Source organism: Ipomoea nil, unplaced genomic scaffold (assembly GCF_001879475.1).
Source record: "Ipomoea nil cultivar Tokyo-kokei standard unplaced genomic scaffold, Asagao_1.1 scaffold0415, whole genome shotgun sequence".
NCBI lineage: Eukaryota > Viridiplantae > Streptophyta > Magnoliopsida > Solanales > Convolvulaceae > Ipomoea > Ipomoea nil.
In genome coordinates this window covers 800,268-827,323 of record NW_017616843.1, presented here as the reverse complement: position 1 = coordinate 827,323, position 27,056 = coordinate 800,268, and the positions used below count along the sequence as shown (strand labels likewise).

The window sequence follows — 27,056 nt, the reverse complement described above, 5'->3', positions numbered from 1 at the left end:
TTGAGATTAACAAGAACAATAAATAATAATAATGGTGGAATACAATATTTACGTGGTTCGGCAATGTGCCTACATCCATCTGGACAGGTTTTAAGAGTGAATTTGAAGAATTTTCTGGAATGTTGTAGATGATATTTTGACCCAAATTTTTTGTGGTTAGAAAGAACGATGGGTTGTACCATAAAAATTTTCAAGCAAAAAGAGTGAAACTATTACTTTATTCATAGCGATGGTGATGGTGGTGATACACACCTTAAGAACACAATCAATGTATCACTCATATTCCTTATATGAGACAAACTCATATTCATAATTTCTATATGAGGGAAACTCAACAAGTTCATATTTTAGTCAATTTTATATTTCTTCTTGAAATTATTTTATTATATTTTAAGACAACAATCCGTTCATCTAATCAATGCCTATAAAAGCACACAAATGCTTCTTTCTCGTAAACACCAAAACAAACCATAAGCCTATCATCATTCGGAATGGCATTAAACAGCAACTCTGGAAACTGTATTGCGATTCTTAGCATTGATGGAGGTGGTATTAGAGGGATCATTCCTGCTACTATTCTTGCTTTCCTTGAAGCCCAACTTCAAGTAATCACTTCTAAAGCATTTGAAGCATATATTTTTTTCATTATTTAACATGCATGAGTGTTGAAATTAAAGTATGTTTATTTTAATTTTATTTTTGATTAGGAATTAGACGGTGAAAAAGTAAGAATCTGCGACTACTTTGACTTGATTGCTGGAACGAGCACCGGAGGATTGATAACCGCTATGTTAACAGCTCCAGATAAAGACAAGCGTCCGCTTTTTGCTGCAAAAGACATTCTTCCCTTTTACAAAGAGCACGGCCCTAAGATATTTCCAGAACGGTATAATAGTACTATTTTTTTTTTATTTATATTTCACTGGGTTGATTGAGATTTGTAATTTTCATCCCTAAATTTGAGAATTAGTAAGCATAAATTAATAGTTGGATGCAGCAATATAATAATTTGTGTTGGTTGCATGCATTAGATACATGACATGCAGAGGCGGCGGTCTGTTTGGAACAATCAGAAGAGGTTTGGCATCGTCTCTTGGTCCCAAATATGACGGTAAATACCTCCACGAAGTTGTTCAAGAAAGGCTTGGAAACACTCGTCTGCATCAAACTTTGACTCCAATTGTCATCCCCACCTTCGACATCACCAACTTTCAACCACATGTATTCACCAACTACATATATACGAGGTACACATAGACACACACACACACACACATATATATATATATATATATATATATATATATATATATATATATATATATATATATATATATATATATATATATATATATATATATATATATATATATATATATATACTGGTTTAAATGCGGTCAGTGCTTCCCGTGTTGTCGGTGTAGATTCAGCATTAAGTATGCAAAAATGCACCACACAATGTTCATAGATGTACTACAATGAAATACACCATAATGACGCAGTACTGCACCACAGCTAAAGGTACATTTTCAAACACTTTGTGGTTCATTATGCATACCTAATGGTAAGGGACTGCATAGCTGTACGAGAAGCACCGTCGGCACGAGAACATGATTTTACAAACAAGTCGGGTCAAGATAGAAACGTAATTCTTATATTGAGAAATATAATATTAATCAACAATAAATTGTTTGTTACTTAAATGGGGAAGTGTAATTAATACTTTGAAAGAAAAATATAATATTTTTTTCATTTTGATTTAAACACATTTTTCCCTCAAAAGTATTACATATTGTCCCAGTCTCAACTAACAAGAACATTTAGAGGGTGTTTCGTTTGAAGGAATCAATTATGTGGAAAAGAAATTGTAATTCGGTGGAAAGAAATAATGTGGCAATTAAGTAAGAATTCAAATTACAGTGTTTGGTATGCAGTAATGGGATTACAAGGAATTGAAAGGGAAATAGGGCGTTTGGTTGGATGTAGTTTAGTTGTAATTGAATTGTAATTCAGTAAAAACCTCAATTACATTGTTTGGTTGGAGGGAATTGCAATTCGATGTCGAATTGCAATTCCCTCCTTTTGTTGAATTGCAATTCATGGGGTACCCCATGAATGGCAATTCAATGCTTGTGGGGATTTAGATGAAATGACACAAATGTTCTTGTTGATTGTTATTATTATTATTACACAAAGACATTTTAGTCTTTATACCCATTTTTCCTTTTCATTCCAAATAATTTCATTCCTTCTTACCAAACAATGTCATTTGAATTCCTACCTTATTCTTTTCTTACAGAATTACAATTTTTTTCCTTCCTACCAACCAAACACACATTAGGTAAGGGGTCGGGCCATGATTTATAATTCAGTCAAGGGAAGTAATTGTAATTCCCTCCAAACAAACGAAGTAATTGATAGGGAAACGAATTGCAATGCAATTATAACCAAATTACATCAATCAAACAGGCACTTAGTATTATATTTTTCACTTATCCGATGGTCTCACATGAGATTCATATATGCAGGCGGAGGATTCTCCTGAGTCGGACGTTAAATTATCAGACATATGCATAGGAAGCTCCGCAGCTCCAACTTATTTTCCTGCTCATTATTTTCAGAACACTGATGATAAAGGCAACACCATTGAGTTCAACCTCATCGACGGCGCCGTCTGCGCTAACAATCCGGTATATATACATACATCTCTATATATATATAGTTATCATATCAGTTGAACGTGTGTATTTTAGTTGAACGTATGTTTTGTGTTGCATGCATATATAAGACTCTGGTTGCGATCAGCACTGCGATGCAAAGAATGGAGAGTAAAGATGATGATTTGGCCGCCGGAACCAATCGTAAAGACTGCCAGCGACGCTTCCTGGTACTTTCATTAGGTACAGGTGTTACACTAAAATATCACATGCATCAAAGAATATGTGATCATAGGATCGACTAACCTCCAGCCATAGTTTCTGTTACGGTTGAGCGATCCGGACTGCTGCAGAGATAACGAGTATTTTGTCTCTCACTTTACTCAGCTCTCTCTAGATGGTGTATGAGGTATGTAATGTGAGCAGTGAGAGGACTAGTGACCTTATATAACCACTGGCCATCATTGTGGTTGATTGTCTTTAGGTCTCCTAAACCCTAACCAGACTCCTAATCATAATGGTAGTCTAGTTATTAGGTTATTAGTGTTGCACTACATATCAAATACTGAATATTATCATAACTTATCCTAATGTTATAATAATAGTAACGGATAAACGTTACATTCTCCCACTTGGTGCAAGCACTACCACTCAATAACAGAAAAACACCAACCATAATGATATGTTCTCATTAGCACGAGTAGTATCCATTATGATCAAATGCAAACTGCCATTGAGCACTTAATTAGGAAACAAAACCCAACGAAATAAACCCTATGTTTATTCCAAGCCCCTGAAGTACATTTTCTCATCAATATGAAGCAAATGAAGGTGTACACACTTAATTGAGAAAATGTCTGAATGCCAAAGAATTTTAAACTGAATGTATATACAAATTCCATAGTGGGAAAAAGTCCCATTTTCTGAACCAGATCCTTGAATTTAACTGAAGGCATGCATTTAGTCAAGGGATCTGCTGACACCAACTCAGTATGAATGTGTTCAAAGAATACAACTTTATTTTTGACACGATTCCTAATTGCTAAGAACTTGATGTCGATGTACTTAATTCGACTCCCACTTTTGTGGTCTTAGCTAGGAAGACTGCAGCTGAGTTGTCGCAGTAAACTTTCAATGGCTTAGATATGGAATCCATAATTCTAAGCCCAGAGATAAAATTCTTTAGCCAAACACCCTATGAAGTTGTCTCGAAACTGAAAACGAACTCGGCTTCCATGGTAGAAGTAGCTATTAAGGACTGTTTAACACTTCTCCATGAGATAGCCCCACTGGCCATAATAAAGACGCACCCTGATGTTGATTTCCGAGAATCAACACAGCCAGCAAAGTCCGCGTCTGAATGACCAACAACATCTAAATTGTCCGTCTGCCTAAACCCAAGCTTGTAACCTTTGGTTCATCTTAGATACCTTAGAACCCTCTTTACAGCTCTCCAAAAGTCTAACCCTTAGCTATGGGAGCAACATTAGATGAACAATTTTGCACATGAAATCTCTCTAAAACTTTGTTTATATAGGTTTCTTGAGATAAACCCAGTATACCCCGGGACCTATCTCTCTGAATTTTAATGCCAATAACATAAGAGGCATCACCCATATCCTTCATATCAAAGTTCTTAGAAAGAAATTGTTTCACATCACGAAGCATCCCCTTATCATTGGTGGCAAGTAAGATGTCATCCACATATAAAACAAGGAAACAAATTTTACTCCCACTCACCTTTTGGTATATACAGTTATTTGAGGGATTTTCAACAAAACCAAATGAAGAAATTACCCCATCGAATTTGATGTACCATTGACGGGAGGCTTGTTTTAAACCGTATATGGATTTCTTAAGCTTACATACTAAATGCTCACCACCCCTAGAAGAGAAACCTTCAGGTTTTTTCATATAAACCTTCTCTTCTAGATCACCATTTAGGAAAGCGGTTTTCACATCCATTTGTTGCAACTCAAGATTAAAATGTGCAACTAATGCCAGAATGATCCGAAGTGAATCTTTCTTTGATACAGGAGAAAATGTCTCCTTGTAATCGATTCCTTCTTTTTGAGTAAATCCCTTGGCAACAAGCCGGGCCTTGTATCTCTTAATGTTGCCTAATGAGTTTCTTTTAGCCTTAAAGACCCATTTACAACCAATGGCCTTGGCCCCATTAGGCAACTCAACAAGATCCCAAACTCCATTGTCCTTCATGGAATTCATTTCATCTTTCATGGCTTCTAACCATAAGTCAGACTGTGCACAATTTGTGGCTCGAGAGAATGTTTCAGGATCATTTTCGGCCCCTATGTCAGATTCTTGTAGATACGAAACATAATAACTAGGAACTGTTGATCGCCTTATCTGAGTAGACCGTCTTAAGGTTGGACCCCCACCGCCTTGCACAGGCTGCGGATCAACTACCTCTTTAGGAACTGGTGGCAGTTCTTGAATTGGTTCAGTCTGCATCGGCTCAGAATCTTGCTGTATATCCTGAGTTGGTTCAACCATTGGTTCGAAATCTAGTTCAGGCGGTTGCTGTAAGTCCTGAACTGGTTCTTCCAAAGGCTGATCCTCAACAGTTTGTGGAATCTCAACGGTAAGTGGTATATCTGCAGGCAGAACTAAAGGAGCACTGCGGATAAGTACCACCAGATGACGTAGAAGGGTGAGAGTCAATATGATCGAAAGAAGGAACTAAGTCCTTAAACCGATCACTCCCACTAATCAAGTCACCTTCAAGAAATTCAGCATTCCTTGATTCCACTATCCTAGTAGTATGAGATGGACAATAGAACCTATAACCCTTAGAAGATTGTGCATATCCAATAAAGAAAACACAAATCGTCCTTGGTTCAAGTTTCTTCTCGTGTGGGTTATATATCCTCACCTCAGACGGACATCCCTAAACACGCATATGTTGCAAACTCAGTTTCCAACCTTTGAATAACTCAAACGGTGTCTCAGGGACAGCCTTGGTTGGAACACGGTTTAATATATACGTTGCCGTCTTAAGTGCTTCATCCCACAACGACTTAGGAAGCTTAGAGTTGCTAAGCATACTCCGCACCATATCCAGAAGGGTCCGATTTCTTCTTTCAGCTACATCATTTTGGTCCGGAGAACCAGGCATGGTGTATTGGGCAACAATCCCATGCTCTTGAAGAAACTTAGCAAATAGACCAGGTGCTTGCCATTCTCATTGTATCTACCATAGTATTCACCACCCCTATCAGACCTAACTATGTGTATTTTCCTGTTACATTGGTTTTCAACTTCAGCTTTAAATGATTTGAAGGCATCCAATGCTTCATGTTTATGATGAAGTAAATACACATAGGAAAAACTTGAGAAGTCATCAATAAAGGTGGTGAAATATTTCTGACCAGGTATTGTCATATCAGGACAACATATGTCAGTATGAATAATTTTCAACAACGTTGTACTTCTATTGGCACCTTTCTTTGACTTGTTTGTCTGCTTACCCTTAATGCAGTCAACGCAAGTCTCAAAGTCAGTATAGTCTAGAGTAGAAAGTACTCCATCCTTTACCAACCTTTTAATACGCTCAAGGGAGATATGACCTAATCTCCGATGCCACAACATTGAGGAATTGTCGTTAATACTGCACCGTTTGGTGCCGTTTTGAATATGTAAAGAATTGTAAACTGAATCATTCTTTAATTTAAGACGGAAAAGACCATTAGACAATGTACCAGTACCAACACAAGTATAATAATGAAATAACTTGATATTATTGGTATTAAATTCAAAAGAATATCCGAAGGGTACAAGTCTAGATACTGAAACTAAGTTCCTAGAAAAACTAGGAACATAAAATGTCTTTTCTAACGTCATTACAAAACTATTGTCTAAAACTAAATTGCAAACTTCGACAGCTTCGACTGGTGACGCAATCTTGTTTCCAGAGAAGATGCTACACTCAGTTCCCGTTGGCTGTCTCAATTTTGTCAATTCCTGTAAAGAGTTTGCAATGTGGATTGTTGAACCAGAGTCAACCCACCAAGAATTAGTATTAACTTCTGACATATTAGATTCGAAACAAACAAAAGAAGATGGAACATACCCAAGCTTAGCCACAAGCCTTTGTTCCTCCATTGCACACATGGTTATCAACTCATTGATAGACCAGTCCTCTTTATGTGTGATGTAGGAAATCTTAAAAGGATTGTACTCCTGAGGGAGGGTATCAAGTGCAAAAAGCACCAAATAATCATCTGGTAGAATGATTTCCAACTCCTTTAATTGAGCCGCAATATCCCTGAGTTGCATAATGTGTTCACGCGTTCCCTTGACAGTGGAAAGACGCAAATTTCTCAACTTCATGATTAGAGTCATTGCCAAAACTTTCTTTGATTCAATGAAGTTATCATCGATAGCTTTGAGCAAGGGTTTCGCTTTCTTAATGTCCTCAAAGCAAAAACGAATTTTTCTAGAAATTCTTGACTTAATGAAGAGCACACATAATCCATTGGATTTCTCCCATTGTGCGCGAAGCTGCTTGGCTCCGCCAGTGCTTTCTTCAGTAACCTCAGGGGGTTCCTCATTGAGAACAGCGTAATCCAACTCTAATAATCTTAATTGCAAGAGAATAGCATCTTTCCACTCTTTGTGATTATCTTCATTAAGGATTGGAACATTAATTTGTGTTTGGGTGACAGGATGAGTTGCTGTAAAGAATAATAATTAATGCTTGGTTAGAATTTTCAAGGCACAAAAATTTAGAGAGAGATACTGAAGTACATAATATTACCAATGTAAAATTATGCAAAAAATAAATTTGGATGCCATAAAATTGCCTGTGGGCTAAATTTTTACGCATAATGAATTTACCAAAACTGAATGGTGGAAACGGAATGGGTGCGATTTTAATTTTTCCACTCTTAATGACAAAACTACCAAAACTATATGCCGATACATAATCCCTGTGGGCAAATTATGATCATAGTATGGTATTTCATCCTAATTAACCCTACAAATATAACAAAATTGCCTGTGGGCTAAATTTTGCCATATCACGCAGAGTGAATTACAATATTCTTGCATTAACTTTATGTGAGTAAAACTTAATATGTAATTTTGGAAAATTAAAGATGTTGTGGCTACTATTTAATTAACCAAAGAACATAATCACATTAGCAAGAAAGCCTAATAAACAAACAGATTAAACCAAAATATGATACACAATCCTTAGGTATACTCCCAGGAAAGTTGGTCGAGACGAAGCTCGGTTAAAAACCAACTCCTTAGACAGAGTAGTGTCGCAAGGGGACTAGTAGCAACAAGGCTTTTAAGCCAGGGCCATAGAACTAGTATTCCTCCCCAAGAAACTTCCCTAATTCATGTGTTCTCATTTTTGAAGTAAAATCGTTTGAGAGATCTAAAGAGTAGTTTCACCTATGGATAAGGCTTTGAATAGGGTAAAACTACGAATTGTTTATGTACTTAATGTGCTTTAGGAACTTTATAAAACACGAGTGGAGTAATAACTGAAGGTTGAGTAATAATATGCATAATCTAACCTGAAAGGCACTAATTCACCTAAAAGGCACTAATTCAGGCATAGCATATAATTCAGACCTAAAAGGCTCTAAATTTTTCTTAATGAACATGCTTTTCTACAGGCATAATTATAACAGTCAAATAATTATTGCAATAAAGAGATAAATAGCATGCTCAGATTATGCATATTACTCACAAATACTCCATAATTAAATTGCAACACTTAATACAATTTAAACTGAAAAACATTATTAAATTAAAATTCAACTGAAAAATTAAAAACTGAATAATTATTCAAAGTTGAATAATAATTTAATAATAGACTTAATAAAAAAAAAAATTCAATTGGATAATTTAATTAGAAGAAGTCCAAATATGATGAAGATGTTAATCTGAATGAATTGATGTAGTCCAAATATCAATTCAAATTTGACCCAAAACCAAAACAGGCCCAGTTAAAAAGAAAATTTATAATAATTTTTTTTTCCTTAATGAGCCCAGGTCTAGCCCAAATTGGGCCAGACCTGGCCCATTAACACATCATCATCATCTTCTTCACTAATCTGCTTCGTGAAGAGGCAGTGGCGCAACGCAGAGACCAGGGAGGTCAGCAGCATCGACGATCAGCAGCCAAGGGTCGCCGGCGTCACCGCAAGGAGGTCAGACTGCGACAACGTCGCCGGGAGACCCAGCGTCGCTGCCGCCACCAGCCCGCAATGCAACACCAACGCCACCGGCCGCCGTCTTCCGTCGTACTACCGCGATGCAACCCAGTCCAGCCGACGACGTGCAGAACACGGCGTTCCTTGAGGCCGTGCCTTCGTCGCCGATTGAGCTGCGCCATCACCGGAAACCATCGTTGATTGTGCTGAATGAGAAGACGACGGGAAAATGACGGAAAAAAACATCTATCTCCTCCAATCAACAATAGCCGCCGATGACTGAACACGTGCGAAGCAGTAGGCCAAAATAATTATCCAATTTTTTTGTTTTTTTTGTTTTTTTTTTGTTTCTTAATGCGGAATAAAAACTTAATTTCCAGCAGCCCAGACAATATAATTGCATACTAAAGAATATTCACATAATCTCAATTATATAACAAAGTATATAAAATATGCAAATATTTAAGCAATTAAAAAAAAACTAGGCAGAGATTATTTATGGCGACTGATACCAACTGTTAGACTAAAATATCACATGCATCAAAGAATATGTGATCATAGGATCGACTAACCTCCAGCCATAGTTTCTGTTACGGTTGAGCGATCCGGACTGCTGCAGAGATAACGAGTATTTTGTCTCTCACTTTACTCAGCTCTCTCTAGATGGTGTATGAGGTATGTAATGTGAGCAGTGAGAGGACTAGTGACCTTATATAACCACTGGCCATCATTGTGGTTGATTGTCTTTAGGTCTCCTAAACCCTAACCAGACTCCTAATCATAATGGTAGTCTAGTTATTAGGTTATTAGTGTTGCACTACATATCAAATACTGAATATTATCATAACTTATCCTAATGTTATAATAATAGTAACGGATAAACGTTACAACAGGATCTTCAAACTATTGCCAGAAATACACTGCAAAAATGGCCGCCGACTGGGGCATCGTCGGACGGTTGGCTCACGGCGACGGCAACCACCCTTTGCTTGATGTTTTCTCCCAAGGCAACTCCGACATGGTGGATTATCACATCGCCACTAGTTTTCACTCCCTCGATGCCGGAAACAACTACCTCCGAATTCAAGTCAGATCAGATTATTATTATTATATATATAATGTTTTCACTATTATTATTATAGATACTGGTTCAAATGCGGACAATACTTTCCATGTAACTTGTGCAGATTCACGATTAGGTAGGTAAAAATGTATCATGCAGTATTTGAAAATGCACCAATACACCAAAAAAACCACTTAATGGTGCAATTTCAAACACTTTGTGGTACATTTATGCGTAACTAATGATGAGTGACTACATTGTTGTCAAGGTTAAAAAAATCATTAGGCGCCCTCTAGGCGCCTGGGACCGATTAGGGCGCCTAGGCGGACGCCTAGGTCGGCTAGCCCTCTAGGCGCCTGGGACCGCCTAGGGCGCCTAGGCGGACGCCTAGGTCGGCTAGCCCTCTAGGTGCCTGGACCGCCTAGGGCGCCTAGACGCCGATTAATCATGCCTAGGCCCGATTTTTGCAACACTGATTGTTGCACTAGTGTCCGCACGGAACCTGTCCCTATTATTATATTATTAAACTCGAAGAATATAATAGTATGACAACGTAACGTGGGTAATGAATGGGTGCAGGAAGATAAGTTAAAGGGAGATTTGGCCTCGGTTGATGTGACGACGGAGGAGAATTTGAAGAGATTGCAAGAAGTTGGGGAAGAGTTGCTGAGGAAACCTGTTTCCAAATTGGATCTTTTGACTGGACACTATAAGCCTGTTCCTAAACGTGGGACAAATGAACAAGCCTTGAAAAGGTCTTGGCCTTTTGACTTTAGTTTTATTATTGTGCTATATTATCATTTATGCATGTGTTATATATTTATTGGAACTAACATTCTATGTTATGGATTTTTGCAGGTTTGCGAAAACCCTATCAGAGAATAAGAGAAACCGCTTAATTAAAGAATGAAGCCAAATAAGATACCAAATGTCAAGTTTTTAATTCAGTTTTTTCTTAACTGTAAATGATCTGTAATGTATCAGCTGAGAACTAACTAAGCTATTCGTGAAGTTCTTAATTCAATCTTTCTTGATATTGTTATTGATTGTTATAATAATTATAAAAACGATGATTTAATATTTATGCTTGAAGTATCATTATTTATGATTGTAAAATTATTCGCTTTCTACGGCTTATGCCCACTAATAATCAAAAGTTAGGATGTATTTTTTTTTGCATGTTTCTTCATCAACAAAAGTGATAATTTAACTTACATTGTTTGGTATGAAGAAATAGAATGATTGAGAATTCAAAGAGAATAAATAAATAAAGACTAAATTGTCTTTGTATCTACATCTACATCTATCATCATTTTAATACGAGCCAATAATGTTATGCCCTTATCTGGAACAAAAAAATGTCGATAGTCTTGTTTCTTAAAATGAATGGTTCATATTATTTTGATTTTAGTATTTTTTTAATGATTTTCCTTATTTACCCTCTATTATATTATTTTCTTTATTATATTCACTATATTGTCCATTGCCTTCTTTTTACATTATATATATATGGTAGGGTTCTAGTGAGAACATGTGCTTAGGTGAGAACGTGAGAACACATCATGTGCATCCATCTAATATTTTTTAATGGTCTAGATTAGATTAAGCGTGTGCGAACGCGCATTAAATGTGTGCAAATTCGCACACACTTAATCTAATCTAGACCATTAAAAATATTAAATGGATCTTATATATATATATATATATATATATATATATATATATATATATATATATATATATATATATATATATATATATATATATATATATATATATATATATATATATATATATATAGAAGAGCGCTCATATGCGGCGGGGTCTTACCGTGCGATCAAATTTCAGAATACACCAACAGTGTTAACAATATGCACCCAACAGTGTAATAAAAACACACCACAATGAAATGCAATAAAACATCACAAAATACACAACAGACTCAAAAAAATACATCATATAACTCACCACCCCCAATGGTGTATTTCCAAACAGTGTATGGTGTTTTTACTCACACCTAATGGTGTGTGTTTGGTGATGCAGGACTCTGTTTACTCTGTTTTGTGTGGTGTATTTTCCTAACGTTGATGGTGCATATTTGTTGAACTATTGGTGTTGCCGCACCGTAAGACACTGGCGCACCTGAACCCGCCTATATATATATATATATATATATATATATATATATATATATATATATATATATATATATATATAGGGAAGGGATGAGATGCATTTGAGGCTTTTCCGTGCGGTTGTGCGGGTGGACGCACGTTAAGCATTAATCTGACGCACTTAAAGTACACAACACACGCACATTAAGCACACAAACAAAACACCTTCAGAACACAACCTCACGCATGTTAAGCACAAGCCTCACGCATGTTAAGCACAAGCCTCACACATGTTAAGTATAAGTCTCACGCATGTTAAGCACAAGCCTCACGCATGTTAAGCACAAAAGCACACGCACCTTAAGTTTTAATAACAACTCACATTAAGTACACACTCACGCACATTGGCCCTGTTTGGTAAAAAATTGGCCTATAGGCCAATTTTGGCTTATTTGACCACTATTAATTGTTTGATTTAGTTAAAATATCAATATAAATGTTTGGTTAATTAGCTTTTTTTTACTCTAAAAGGCTAAAATTCAAAAAGCTACTTCAAGCAACTTTTTCAATTAGCTTTTTGAGAAAAGAAATTATACCAAACAGCTATCAGCTAACAGCTAATTTACCAAACAGTTTTCTACAATCAGCTAATGTTATCAACTATTTGTACCCTCTAATTAACACAATCAGCTAACAGTTAACAGCTATCAGCTAACAGCCATTTTACCAAACAGGGCCATTAAGTACAAAACTCACACACCTTAAGCACGCGACTCACGCACATTAAGCACAAAACCCATGCACATTAAGCATAAAACTCATGCACTTTAAAGTTTCCACAACTCACATTAAGTACATACACACTCACGCACATTACGCACAAGACTAACGCACATTACGCACAAGACTCACGCACATTCAGTACAAAACTCACACACATTAAACATTACACACTCACGCACATTAAACACAAATCTCACGCACATTAAGCACAAGACTCACGCACATTAAGGGTTTGTTTGGTTATCTGCGGTTAGCGGTAGCGGATTGTATTAGCGGTTATCAAATAGCGGATTGTATTAGCGGGTTTGACCCTCGAATTGTACTAGCGGTTTGTATTAAAACGTTTGGTAGAATTAGCTGTTTAGATTAGCGGTTAATATGTAAAATGACCAAAAGGGTAATAATAATAATAATAATAATAATAATAATAAACAAATTGATGTAATAATAATAATAATAATAATAATAATAATAATAATAATAATAATAATAATAATAATAATAATAATAATAAAATTACTAAAAAAAAGACTAAAATTGATGTGGGATCTTTGATCCCACATGAAATGTGAAGGAAATGGAGGCGTTGAGCTCCCCATTAAAAGGGGGGCGACGCCCCTTATTCATTCCGGCCCATCCGATGTCCCACATCGGATGAGCAGGAAAAAAGAAGTCTCAGGTTTCTTTATTTAGAAGCCTCGGGGCTTCTGTTAAAATTATTAAACAAAAAGTAAAAAAAAAAAAAAAAAAGGAATAAGTGTCAAATATGCCACTCAACTGCACATAAAAATGTAATTAGGCCATTGAACTAAAAAAGAATGTAATTGAGCCATTGAACAACACAAAAATATGCAATTTAACCCAAAATGACTTGTTTACTTGTTGTAGTAAGTTACCCATCCGGCCGGCTTCGTCTCCGGCTATGGAGACGACACCCTTCAGCTCCATGGCCAGGAGGCGAAGGTTCCGTCTCCAGGCGAAGGGGACCTTCGTCTCCGGCTATGGAGATGAAGATCTCTTCGTCTCCGGCTGCGAAGGGGACCTTCGTCTCCAGCTATGGAGATGAAGATCTCTTCGTCTCCGGCTGCAAAGGGGACCTTCGTCTCCGGCTATGGAGACGAAGAAATCTTCGTCTCCATAGCTGGAGACGAAGAGATCTTCGTCTCCATAGCCGGAGACGAAGGTCTTTGTCTCCATGGCTACCTGGAGACGGAGGTTCGTCTCCGGCGATGGAGACGAAGTCGGAATCGTCTCCGGCCGGCTGTTTTTTTTTTTTTTTAAATTTAAATTTAAATTAATTATTTATTAAAAATTAAAAATTATTTTTAAAAATTAATTAAAAAATGGGTAACTTGCTACAACAGGTAAACAAGTCATTTTGGACTAAATTGCATGTTTTTGTGTTGTTCAATGGCTCAATTGCATTCTCTTTTAGTTCAATGGCCTAATTGCAATTTTGTGTGCAGTTGAGTGGCCTATTTGACCCTTATTCCAAAAAAAAAATATATAGAATTAAGGGTCTTTTGGACAAAAGCCCGAAACGCCATTCTGAAACGCTGCACATAGCAGGGTTTCAGATTTTGGCGATTTGGAGCAAATCCGCTGCTCCAAACCGCCATTTACCAAATATAGTTTTTAGCGTTTTGACATGGTCAAAATGCTGAAACCGGCGGATCCGCCAATAACCAAACAAGGCCTAAGTACAAAATTCGCGCACATTAATCACCCGCACAACCGCACGAGAAACACTTAAATGGACCTGAACATATATATATATATATATATATATATATATATATATATATATATATATATATATATATATATATATATATATATATATATATATACCAAGTATTTTATACAAATATAATAAATATTAATATTTTGTTTAATACTTTCACATGATAACTTAAGACACACATCTCACAACGCATGAAATATGTAGGGGAAAAACTACAACTACCAAATATCAATAGGTGCTTGTAAGATAAAGAGTTAATAGTACAACTAAGATCCCATCATATACACAACAAAGCAAATCTAAAGCTTCCTACACCATAATCTCATTGTACGACGAATCCATCTATTCTACCAGCAGTAACCCAATTGCACATGACACACTACTAATAAAAAAAAAGAAGGACAAGTACTGAAAATGAAGACAATGACAATGCTACCCAAAAGAGAATTAAGAAGAATTAGATAAATTAAAACAAAAAATATTATTTATTTAGATTATCGTTTTTAGACTAAGTATTTAGATTAACGTTATTACAAAGTTGCAAATATTTATTTTAGTAACAATATAATCAATCTCTCATATATTATCTTGCATTTATATACTTTAAATTACCGATTTAAATAAACAAATTTAATATTTATTTACCTATGCATGAACATCTTCGATATAATATTGCATTGATATACTTTGAAATACATATTTAAAAATAATCATTGGGCATTATTCCATTCGTGCAAAGCGCGTAAAAGAACTAGTAATAATCATAAGAAAGATAAAATGGTAATTACAAGTCTGCATCTACCAAGGCTCGAACCCATAACCTCCCACATAAAGAAATAACTTAGTACCAGTGAATCACAAGGTCATTTTAAGATGTTTCATTATTCGTGTATTGTTTGGTAGTATACCAAATAAGGCTTATTATATCAATATATCATGCACCAGGGGTGCACAATGCGTTGTGCGCCCTGAGAGTTTATGTGTATTATGTTAAGGGGGTGTTTGGTTCAAGTTATATAAGATAACTAAGGTTATATTTGCTTGGAAATATAAGATTTTTATGTTTGGTTCTGGTTATGTAATTTTTCCAGGGATGTCACATAACCTCCACATCAAGTTTTTAGCTATTGGAAGGGAATGTGAGATACCCTCCAATTTCTTAGGTAATCTCACATTCCCTTGCCTTATTACAAATTTTGAGCTTTTGACATTTTAATCAATTTGTATTATTACCATTGTCTTATTTACATATCTTAGTTTTAAACCAAACACAAGAATCTAACATTCCTAGCAATCTAACATTCCGTAAACCAAACGCCCCCTAAGATAAGAGTTTATGTGTATTATGTTAAGAGTTTATGTGTATTATGTTAAAAGTTTATGTGTATCATGTTAAGAGTTTATGTGTATTATGTATTATGTTACGATTATGTGTATTATGTTAGGAGTTTATGGCTATGTTTGGCAAACCTAGCTGAAAAACTATAAGCTAAGAGCTGAAAGCTGAAAAGCTATAAGCTAGGAGCTGAAAACTGAAGAGCTGTTAAGTTAGTTGTTATGATTGAAAGTGTTTGGTAAAATTAACTTTTTGATAAGCTGATAAATGTAAAAAGACTAAAAATGACATCTTCAACAAATTTAAAGTAGTTTGTTTACATATTAAAATTTGACATTTTGTCTTCAAAAAAATTTAACATTTTGAAATAAAAATATTAGCATAATAATGATCTAGCATCCCATAATGATGTAGCAATATTGTTGCGAATATCCTTCATCTCAATAGAGGTCTGACTTAAATTTTCGTTGATGAACGATGGACTGCGAATGAAGATGATGGGAGAGGAGTGCGAATGAAGATGAAGGGAGTGGAGTGCGAATGAAGATGGAGGGATTTTCGTGTTGTGAAAGTTGCTGAGAAGAGAAAAGGGTTTTAATTGAGAAAGATAAAGTATGTCATTTCTTTAAAATAATAAGGATAAAGATAAAAAAAAAAAAGTTAAGAAGCTAGTAACTTATTTTGGGAACATTACCAAACAGAGCTTTTATTAGTAGCTTAAAATAAGCTTTGTCAAACAGAGCTATGTGTATTCTACTATACAAATATGTACATAAGAAACAGGGAATTTTTAGGGCGCACAATGCTCCTTAATAATAAAATATCCGCGGCACCTTCTATAGCGGGTGCCGCGGATACCCTTATTATTATTTTAATAGTATAATATCCGCGACACCCCTTTCCAGTTGGTGTCGCGGATTTTCCTATTATTTTTTAATAATATATAATTTCCGAGGCACCTTTACCCGGTTGGTGACGCGGAAAGTTTTACCATTTTCTTTCTACAACACTTTCGTAAAGGTGTCTCGGAAAGTAGGTCTTATATTCTCAAATTTATACTAGTGTGTGCGCCATAGTGCACGATATAACAATTGACCAAATAAAGAACTTTCAATACAAAAATAATGAATTTTCAATATATTAAAAATAAACATCGATTTATGGTCCACAATATAATTTGCCAATAGTTATGCCATGGACTTGGGTCCACCTTGCAAGGTGGACTTGCGTCCAAAATGGCGTCGTTTTGAAGTCTGAATTTAAAAAAAAAATGCTTCATTCCTTGCCGGTTGTCTTGAGAATTTGTTCCTCTATATTCATAATTTTTGAACTCTATATTAACAATTTTAGAACTCTATATTCACAATTTTAGAACTCAATATACAAAATTATAGAACTCAATATTCACAATTACAGAACTCTATATTCACAATTTTTGAACTCTATATTCACAATTACAAAACTCTAGCTATATTCAACAATATAACACTTTTTTTGAACTCTATATTCAAAAAAAATATCATTGACCGAAAGAATGATGACAATAACGACACCGTTATTCCAGACGCGCATTTTGGACCTGGTCCACGGCATAATTTGCCATTAAAATCAAATCAATTGTTATACCCTACATCACAGCGCGCGTAGCACTGTGCGCCGCGCGCCTCCCAAAACAACGTCGTTTTGGGGTCGTTTTGGGAGGCGCGGTAGGAAGTTGCTGTGATTATGTGTATTTGTTCACACAATTATGTGTATTTGTTCACACAATTATGTGTATTTGTTCATACAGTTATGTACATTTTTTATACAATTATGTACATTCTTTTTATACAATTATGTACATCCGAATCAGAAAATTTGTGTGTATTATGTTAAGAGTTGATGTGTATTATGTTAAAAATTTATGTTTATTATGTATTATGTTAGATTATGTGTATTATCTTTTAAAAAGAGTATGTATATTTTGTTATATAATTATGTACATTCATGTATACAATTATGTGTAGTATAACATTATGTACATTTTTGAACAACGGGTTTTTTTTTTAAAGAAAAAATTACTGCCATTCACTAGGGCGCGAAATTTCAGAAAAAAAAAAAAAATATTAAAACGACGTCGTTTTGCATCTGGGCGCACAGTGCAACGCGCGCCGTGGTGTAGGATATAAACAGTCGTTATATTATAGACCGCGGTGCATGTGCACCGCGGTAAAAAACGGCGCCGTTTCTTTAAGTAAAGAAACGGCCCGCCGTTAGAGTTAACGGAGTCCGCTTGTTTGGTGTATCAAACAACAACTGACTCTATAGTATATCTAAACCGACACTGCACTTATATCAAAATGATACTTTAGTTATAGTGAAATGAAACTGCAGTGTATATAAAATGAAACTGAATAACATTTCACATATTTGAGTGTATATTGTACAATGAAGCTGTAATTATATCAAAATGATCATGTAGTTGTGTTTTAATGAAACTATAGTGTATGTAAAATAAAATTAAATAACATTTTCACACATTTAAGTCTATAAATATCGAATGAAACTATAGTTATATCGAAATGAAACTGTAGTTGTGTTGAACTGAAACTGCAGTGTATACAAAATAACACTGAATAACAGAGTTACTTTTTGCAAAAGGGTGCGAAACGGCAGAAACAAACACTGTTTATTTTCATTTAAAAAAAGATGCGCGGTGCATAATCGCGGTGCATAATATAATTTGCCGGATATAAATTGCCAAATCAAATTCAAAAGATTTCCAAGAATATTGGGCCGTAATTTGATGAGAACCTCTTAAGCCCAAATGTCTAAAACCCGGTTCAGAGGCATTTAGAATCAATCAATATACTACAGAGTACAGTCCTTGTTACCGCCAAGCCGCCAAATCGCCAATATTCATTCTCGTTCAATTTAGGGCATAAACCCTAACGCTCAATTGCGCCATCCTTAAACCTTAAACCCAATGCACTATTTATTTAAAATTTTTAAAAGCATTTATTTCGTTTTCTTTAGCGATCTCTTCGATTGCAACATCCATTAGCTTCGATTTGGAAGACGAATTGCTAAACTCTCTGTGAGATTTGGAGATGGCTTCCGATAGCGATGAAGAATTCGACGGCGATGACGGATTCGAAGCCGACATGGAAGCCCTAAAGAGGGCCTGCGTTTTGGCCGGAGCCAGCCCCGGCCACGCTGACGATGATTTCTCCGGCCGCTCCGTCAGCAATAGTGTCCCATCCTCCCCTGACACCGACGACGGGGTGGATGATGTTGAGCTGGTTCGTGATATTCAGAAGCGGTTTGCACTTTCCACTGATGTTCAGGTGCCTCTGGATATGAGGCCTATATGCTCGCTATTCCCCACTAAGAGTGGGAATGAGTCTGAAGATGATATCGAAACGCTCCGTGCTATTGAACGACGATTTGCGTCATATTATGACGGTAGGTTATTTTGTTAGTTTGTTCCTCCTTTTTCAAGTTTCTTAGAATCTGCCTTAATGAAGAATCATTCACAATTTTGAATCTTTTTTTTTTTTTTTTTTTTTTTTTTTTTAAATTTTAAATTTACTATAGTATTCAACATTGCCTAAAATATGATGATGCCATCTGATTATCCGGTTACAAAACAAAAATGATTTCCTTCTTTCACTCTGATATGCAGATACTACAAAAGAGGAATTGGATAAAGAGTTGCATAATACTGAGCAGGTTGGTGTTACTAACATAACCTCAGAAGAGGAAAGTTGCAATAATTTCTTTCTAGAGAGAACTAATGCTGGGGAAGGGTTTCCCACTTGTGTAGATGGAAATAACAGTGCCCTTCCGATTTCAGAAGGTGCTATACCCCAGGATGGTGGCGCTGAAAATGCATCATCTGAAAGTTCTGGCTTCCCTAAGTCAGCACAAGCTTTTGTGGATGCAATAAAGAAGAATAGGGCTTTCCAGAAACTTATTCGAAGTAAAATGATTCATGTTGAAGCAAGGATTGAAGAACTGAAAAAACTTAAGGATCGGGTTAAAATCTTGAAAGACTATCAGGTTTCTTGCCGAAAGAGAACTGGGCATGCCTTGGCACAGAAAAAGGATGCACGTGTCCAGTTGATATTACCAAGACAAAGGGTTAATTCTAAGGTCAGTATGTAATATGTATATAGATTTGTTCTTAAATTGTTTTTATATTTATAATATAATAGGTGATATACTCTATATGACTTTTCATCTTTATTTTGTTGATGACTGGGAGATGTAACATATTTTGAGCATTTTTATGATGTTTTACAATTTATCTGAATATAAATTTGTTCTTTCAGCCGAGTGAGAAGAAATCTTCTGCTTTGTATTATGCACCACCTGAGAATTCCCTAGTTGCTAGTTATAGAGATGCTTCAGAGAAGTTTCCTGTCTCTGTGAATCGAGAAAAGTGGTCAAAGGAAGAAAGGGAGAATCTTCTGAAGGGTGTGAAGCAACAATTCCAAGAAACTATGTTTCAACGTGCAATTGATCTAAGGTATGATCTTCTAACAGTTTGTAAGCTGAATTTCACATAGCATATGTCATTTCTGAGATGTAATCCTTATTTTTTTTGCCCATACCACATGTATTTGATTTTAGTCCTTGGCTTCAAGCATTTTTCTCACCATTTTCTTTTGTTCAACTTCTATATGTTTTTGATGGTTGAAGACAAAAAACTAAAATTCATTGAATTTGGCTATATATTTGAGATACTAGAATGGAGATATATGTATTTTGTCTTTCATATTAGCTGGTGATTACATTGCAATTCATGAATAAACATTGAAGATTATACAATTTGGCAATACACATATACTTGTATATATAATAGCAGTTGTAGGTGAGACTCAGACATCATATGCATTTCATCATCAGTAGATGAAGTACATAGCTATAGGTCTTTCATTGGTTATTATTTATTAAGCAATAAAGTTGATACCTACTATTGTATCTTATCTGGTGATTTCTAGAAACTTGTAAAGAAAAGAAGTCTGTGCTTTAGGCATCCTGTTCCTTGTGATGGCCGATGGCTTATTTACGTTGGATCATTTTGGATTATACAAGATGACATTTTTAGTTTTTGGCTTATTACATTGGATCATATTGGATTATACGAGATGACATTTTTAGTTTTTAGGCTTTAGTTTGATAATAATCATTTTGTGTGTGTGTATGCAGTGATATGGACGGATCTTTTGGAGATATGACTAATATTGATAGCAATATTCTATCAATAAAGGACCTTGATATTACCCCTGAAATGATGAGGCTGTTTTTACCCAAGGTTAATTGGGATCGTTTGGCTTCAATGTATGTTCCTAGGCACTCTGGTGCTGAATGTCAAACAAGGTATTTAAATATATGCATAAATTACAGAGAATCATTTGTTGTTATGCACTACATGTCTATAAGATTTAGGATCCAAAGACTGATCTAAGCATTGTGTAAAAAGGTTTTTATGAGATGCACCTCAGCTTGAGGTGAGCACAAGTAACACCAGGGTGTGTGCCCTCATTGCATAACAACGGGCGTAGGCCCTGGAGTGCGCTCTTGAGGCTTTTTGAGGTGGAGCGGTGCTTCCTGTCAACACATCTGAATAAACCTCCTCCGCACTCCCACCTTGTGGGAACCCGACTGCCCGTTTTAGACTAATTTCTGACTTCTCTAGCAATGGCGCTTCAACTTCTTTGGGTCTTCTTCTTGCTTAATTTTTTTTTCCCTTGTTCTTCAATAGTTCCTTTGTTAATTTTTTCTTGCTATGGTTGTCTGGGATAGAGATGACAGGAAGATGGAGTCCGAGGGTACTCCATAAGACTAAGAGACTGGGAGATATTAATTACAGACTCTAGAATCCCTGGAAACTAGGAGAGAATTCTAGAACTCTACAACTCTCTCAAATATTGCTTACACTCTCAAGTATTAATTACATGATTGATACTCTCTCCGTCCCATTTTATGTGTTTGATTCAGTTAATGAGGCTTGACTAAAGTTATTTGCAATTCAGTTTTTCATAATATTTAGTATTGGTATATAAAATTTATATATTTAGAAACTACACTAAAAGTACTATTGAACACAATCAAATTTAAAAATAACAAGAAAATAAAAAAGAAGAAAGAGTTGGTCTAACCAATTAATAGTAAATAGGATAGGTGAAATGGGACGGAGGGAGTAATTGATAATAACATTATAACATATATATTATCGTATATTTAAAATTTAGGGTCCGTTTGGAAAGCAGGAAAATGACTTCTGGAAAATGAGTCATTTTCCGGAAAACATTTTTCTTTATTGTGTTTGGCAGCACGGCAGAAAACAATCTTTGTGTGTTTGGTTCATTTTCGGAAAATGAGATAGAATTGTATAATTAACCATTTTATATAATTAATTATTTTATTTAAAATAAAAAAAATTATAATAAAATTTATTTTTTAAAATCAAATAATATTAATTATTACAAAGTTAAAAAAAATTAAAAAAAAAATACGGAAGAAACCAGAGAGACGTTCTCTCTGGTTTCCCTCGCCGGAAACCAGAGAGAAGTTCTCTCTGGTTTCCATCTTCACGTTTTTTTTTTTTTTTTTTTTTTCCAGAATAATGTTTCCGTCTGGTTTCCGCCGGAAACATTGTTGGTGGAGACATGGAGTTGTTTCTGCGTTGAAGGAGGAGGCGGAATTGAAGGTAAGCAAGTGTGTGGAGAAGATGGAAAATGACTTCCCCCCAAAAAAAGGGGAAGTCATTTTCCAGAAATTTGGGCTCATTTTCCATTGACTTCTCTTAATTTTCCTTTGACCATTCATTTTTCAGCCTAGCCAAACACCCAAAACCCGGAAAATGATTTCCAGAAGTCATTTTCCGGGTTTCCAAACAGACCCTTATACATTTGATTTAAATAATTAATATATTAAAAGTTTATTTTAAAAATTATAGATGACTAATTAAATTTGGTGTTCCATTAAATAAATAACTAAAAAACTAATATATTTGATCTTTTGTGGGGTCTATTTTGAGGCGTAGGCTTATGCCCTGCCTCTCCAATACAAAATGCCTTCGTACCAATTGTACCCCACCCAACAAGTGTTTTTTTTTAAACCTTGGATCTGAGTTCTTTTTATATGACTCACATGGTCCAGAAAGAGTGTATGAGGTTCATTTTGGTTGGATTGGTATCTTGTGTAACCTCTTTCTTTAGTTACTTTATTAGTTTTAACTCTGGTATATTAATTGAAGATTTTTTTTTTTTTTGGGGGGGTGGGGGTGGGGGGGGGGGGTGAGTTTCATCATTACAACTGTATGTCATTGGATATGGTAGATTTTCTTGCCAGGACTTGTCAACTTCAACACTCATCCTTGTACATAATTGAGGAAGCTTGTAGTATTTGATCCTTCTGTTGACTGTTTGAGTAATAGAAATTGATGTAATTAGTTTCTAACATTCTGCAGATGGTTGAACTGGGAAGACCCCTTAATCAATCAGGAACCTTGGAGTGTTGTGGAGGATAAGAACCTTTTGCATATTGTGCAACAAAAGGGTCTCAGTAACTGGATTGATATTGCCTTATCCTTAGGAACTAACAGAACTCCATTTCAGTGCTTAGCACGCTATCAAAGGAGCCTAAATGCTTCAATAATTAAAAGGGAGTGGACTGAGGAGGAGGATAATAAACTGAGAGCTGCTGTGGAAGCTTTTGGTGAGAGTAATTGGCAGGTTGTTGCTGCTTCCCTTGAAGGACGGACAGGTACCCAGTGCTCCAATAGGTCAGTTATCTTTTTTAATGGTTAGAGTTTCTCATGGCATGTTTATTATTGAGGTTGAGGTAATCAAACTATTCTATGTGATATTGGCACTAGGAAATCTTAGTTTTTGCAGAATTATATCGCTTAATTTGATCTGAGGTAACTGCCACATTAAGGTTATGATTGATACTTTTTAATGAAATTCAAGTGTTCTCATTTATTCTGCATAATCTGTTGTGAAATGGATTCACATGTCGTTGAAAGTAAATTTGTAGTTATATGAGTATTTGAGCCTTTGACTACACATTGCAGTTGAATGACATAGAGTATACTTATGCAGATTTACTTCAAGGTATTAATGAAGTTACTGTATTCTTAAGTCTGTAATATGTATGGTGGTATTTATATCTTTATAATAACGTAACAACAGAGAAGAAATGGAAAACAGAACTTAGACCAAATTTTCCTCTTTTTTTTTTTTTTTTTTTTTTTTTAACTTTTAATAAATAGTTCTATCTTGCTTATATCTTCTCCATAGCAAGCGAGGAAAGAAAGAAGAAATAAAATGGGAAAAACAAATTGGTAGATAGTTTCCGCATATAGCAAATCCTCTTAGTTCTAAGTCCTTTGCCAAAATGCTTCTTATTTGTTTGATATAATGAATGCTTTCATATAAATTAAAGGTGATTGATTTGTCCAAATCATGCAGGTGGATTAAGACTCTTCATCCTGCTCGGCAAAGGGTTGGGAAATGGACTGCTGATGAAGATAAACGCTTGAAAGTTGCTGTAATGCTTTTTGGGCCAAAAACTTGGAGGAAGATAGCTCAATACGTACCTGGGCGGACACATGTGCAGTGTAGGGAAAGGTACTTTTTATGCATCTAAGCTTTATAATGGTTGTGTAAAATTGGCTTTTCACTTAAATATTGGAGCTTTCTTGTTCTCATTGCAGATGGGTCAATAGCTTAGATCCTTCTTTGAATCTGAATGTATGGACTGGAGAAGAGGATTTGAAGTTGGAAGCTGCAATCCAAGAACATGGATATTCCTGGTCCAAAGTTGCTGCTTGTGTTGCTCCACGCACTGATAGTCAGTGTAGGAGGTATGAGTCCTGACTCCTGATATTGATAGCTATAGAAAATATTTATAGAAACAAACTTCTATTGGCCTGAATGCTATTATGCTGTCCATTCTACTCATCAGTCCTTTGTTTCTTTAGGAGATGGAAGGTACTATTTCCAAAGGAAGTGCCTTTGCTGCGGGAAGCTAGAAAAATACAGAAGGTTGCTCTCATATCCAACTTTGTTGACAGGGAGTCTGAACGACCTTCCCTTAAACCGGATGACTTTGCGCCAGTACCATTACTCCTCCAGGCATCTGGCTCTGAACCTTCTAGGAAACGGAAGATGGCATCAAGGTATGTTATGATTGCCTACTTGAACTTTCACCCTACCACACACCAATGAATAAATGAATTCTTCTTCACTGAGTATACTTGGTCATGTATCTTCTGGGTATGTTTTCTACGAGGTCTTTTGGGATTAAAGTGGGGAGGTGGATGATGGGGTTGGGGTTTATTACCACATCACTGGGGAATTTGTTTTGGATTATAAAGTTTGGTGTTTTTTTGAGAGGGGGGGGGGGGGGGGGGGGGGGGGGGGGGGGGGAATGGCATTGGTAGTATTGAGATTATTATTGAATAAGAGCTGCTTGAAGTATTCCTTGATTTTTCTATCAGATGGCATTCTACTCACCATGGCATCCTTTCCAGAATATGTTTCAGCAGTGTGGCAAGTGGTGTTTGTATGATATCAATGTGATTTATTTTTCTTTTCATTTGCAGCAACATGTCTTCAGATGATCCAACAATAGCTGAGAATCGCAGATATGGTATCACATACAAGTCCAGAAGGAGCAGGCGGCAGCCTAAAAGAAAAATATGCACCAACCGCAGAAGAAAGCGTCCTCCTTTTGCAAATCCAGGCATGTTATGTAATGGCAATGAACTGGGGGGAGGACTGGAATTCAGTGTTGCTATGAATAATAGAACTTCTAAATTGCCTCCTAGAAAGAAGAGAAAACGTGGACCTTATGTTGAAGTTCCAGAGATTTCTGGTAGTGATGAGATTGAAACAACAAATGGAGATGATATTATCTTCAAGAGAAGTACAAGGGGAACTGAGTTTGACTCAGGGAGTGACAATGATGCAAAACTTGACGCTTCCTCTTTTCCAAATTCAATTTCTGATGCTAGGACACTTGGTGGAAAAGCTATGAAGTCTAGGAAAAGGAGCAAAAGACGCCCAAGAAAGAACTGTAGCGATCTATATGTTAGCGAAGGAAATCACCCCTTTCCTACTTCACGTAAACGGGAAGGTCCTTTACGAGAACTTCCTGGAAGCAACCTAGACTCTGATCCATCGGGGGAGCTATACGATTCTTCACTATCTTTCGAAGAGAATTCTGAGCTGGAGTCTGGTGCTAAACAGGTAGAAGTGTCTCACGATCGTTCATCACCTTCAAACAACTTGAGAACTTCCAGGTGTTGCATGCAAGGTAAAAAGAAAGGCCTTAAACACAGAGATGTGGATCACTCAAATAAGCTGGCAGAAACAGAGGATGATGACTCCATTACTCTTGCTGCCTTTCTTAAAAAATCTGTTAGGCGAAGTGATCATAACTCAAATGAAAGTGGTGCTATCCCGGAGTGTAATATACACACACCTACTACTTCAAGAGGCTGTGGAATCCAAGGGGATGGAAATGGACTTGGACTCGGACCTTCCCCTCCGACATCAGAGGCAGGAATTATGGATGATATGCCTCTTGCTCATTTTCTCAATACATTGAAGAGGAGAAGGGTCAAGCCTGCCACCAGTAAATAGTGCTAAACCCATACTCCCATACTTCTACTGGAAATGATTTTTTGTTTGTTTGAGGTAATGCTTGGTGGAAACGAATGAGTTGAGTTGTACAGCCAGGGAAACTGTTTTTTATTTGTTCACTATATACATATGTATCAAGTATATATGCTACGATGGGCCGCGCCGGTTTTGGCTCAATTTTTTTTTTTTTATTTATTAAGGCACTGGCGCCATCTATTGTGTTTGACCCCAACTGGAAATCCTGATTCATTGAAATGAAAAACGAATATTTTCTTTGAAAGCTTTTGCCATTCTTGTTCATTTGCATGGTTTGTTGATTGGAATTTAAGAGAAGCTCAAATAAGCTTTTAAATTATTCAAGAGAGTACAATTGTAGCTTTACAGGGCGTTAGGTTGAAGGGAATTCCTTCCCACTTAATTCTCACCTAATTCTAAAGGTTACAAAATTTCCTTGTTTAGTTGAAAGAAATTGCAATTCCCCCATTTTCATGGAATTAAAATTCCATGTCTCCTGGGATTGTAATTCCTGAG

The 27,056-nt window shown here is 36.0% G+C and overlaps 2 protein-coding genes across 3 annotated transcripts; both read left to right on the top strand.

Annotated features, from left to right (window-relative positions):
• The first annotated feature begins 459 nt into the window (after positions 1 to 459).
• On the top strand, positions 460 to 10,832 carry LOC109172233 (patatin-like protein 1). Its single transcript, XM_019321381.1, has 8 exons — positions 460 to 605; positions 708 to 886; positions 1,032 to 1,236; positions 2,526 to 2,690; positions 2,789 to 2,906; positions 9,739 to 9,932; positions 10,488 to 10,663; positions 10,767 to 10,832. Exons 1-8 carry the CDS (start codon positions 492 to 494, stop codon positions 10,816 to 10,818), a joined length of 1,203 nt encoding a protein of 400 aa, XP_019176926.1. The 5' UTR covers positions 460 to 491; the 3' UTR covers positions 10,819 to 10,832.
• Positions 10,833 to 18,767: 7,935 nt separating this feature from the next.
• LOC109172334 lies at positions 18,768 to 26,805 on the top strand. 2 transcript variants are annotated; one of them, XM_019321521.1, is made up of 9 exons: positions 18,768 to 19,329; positions 19,550 to 20,019; positions 20,199 to 20,395; positions 21,079 to 21,249; positions 23,345 to 23,659; positions 24,348 to 24,506; positions 24,593 to 24,742; positions 24,860 to 25,057; positions 25,484 to 26,805. In XM_019321521.1, exons 1-9 carry the CDS (start codon positions 18,975 to 18,977, stop codon positions 26,523 to 26,525), a joined length of 3,057 nt encoding a protein of 1,018 aa, XP_019177066.1. In that variant the 5' UTR covers positions 18,768 to 18,974; the 3' UTR covers positions 26,526 to 26,805. The 2 variants fall into 2 exon arrangements, with proteins under 2 accessions (XP_019177066.1, XP_019177068.1); XM_019321523.1 differs by lacking the exon at positions 21,079 to 21,249.
• Positions 26,806 to 27,056: the final 251 nt, after the last annotated feature.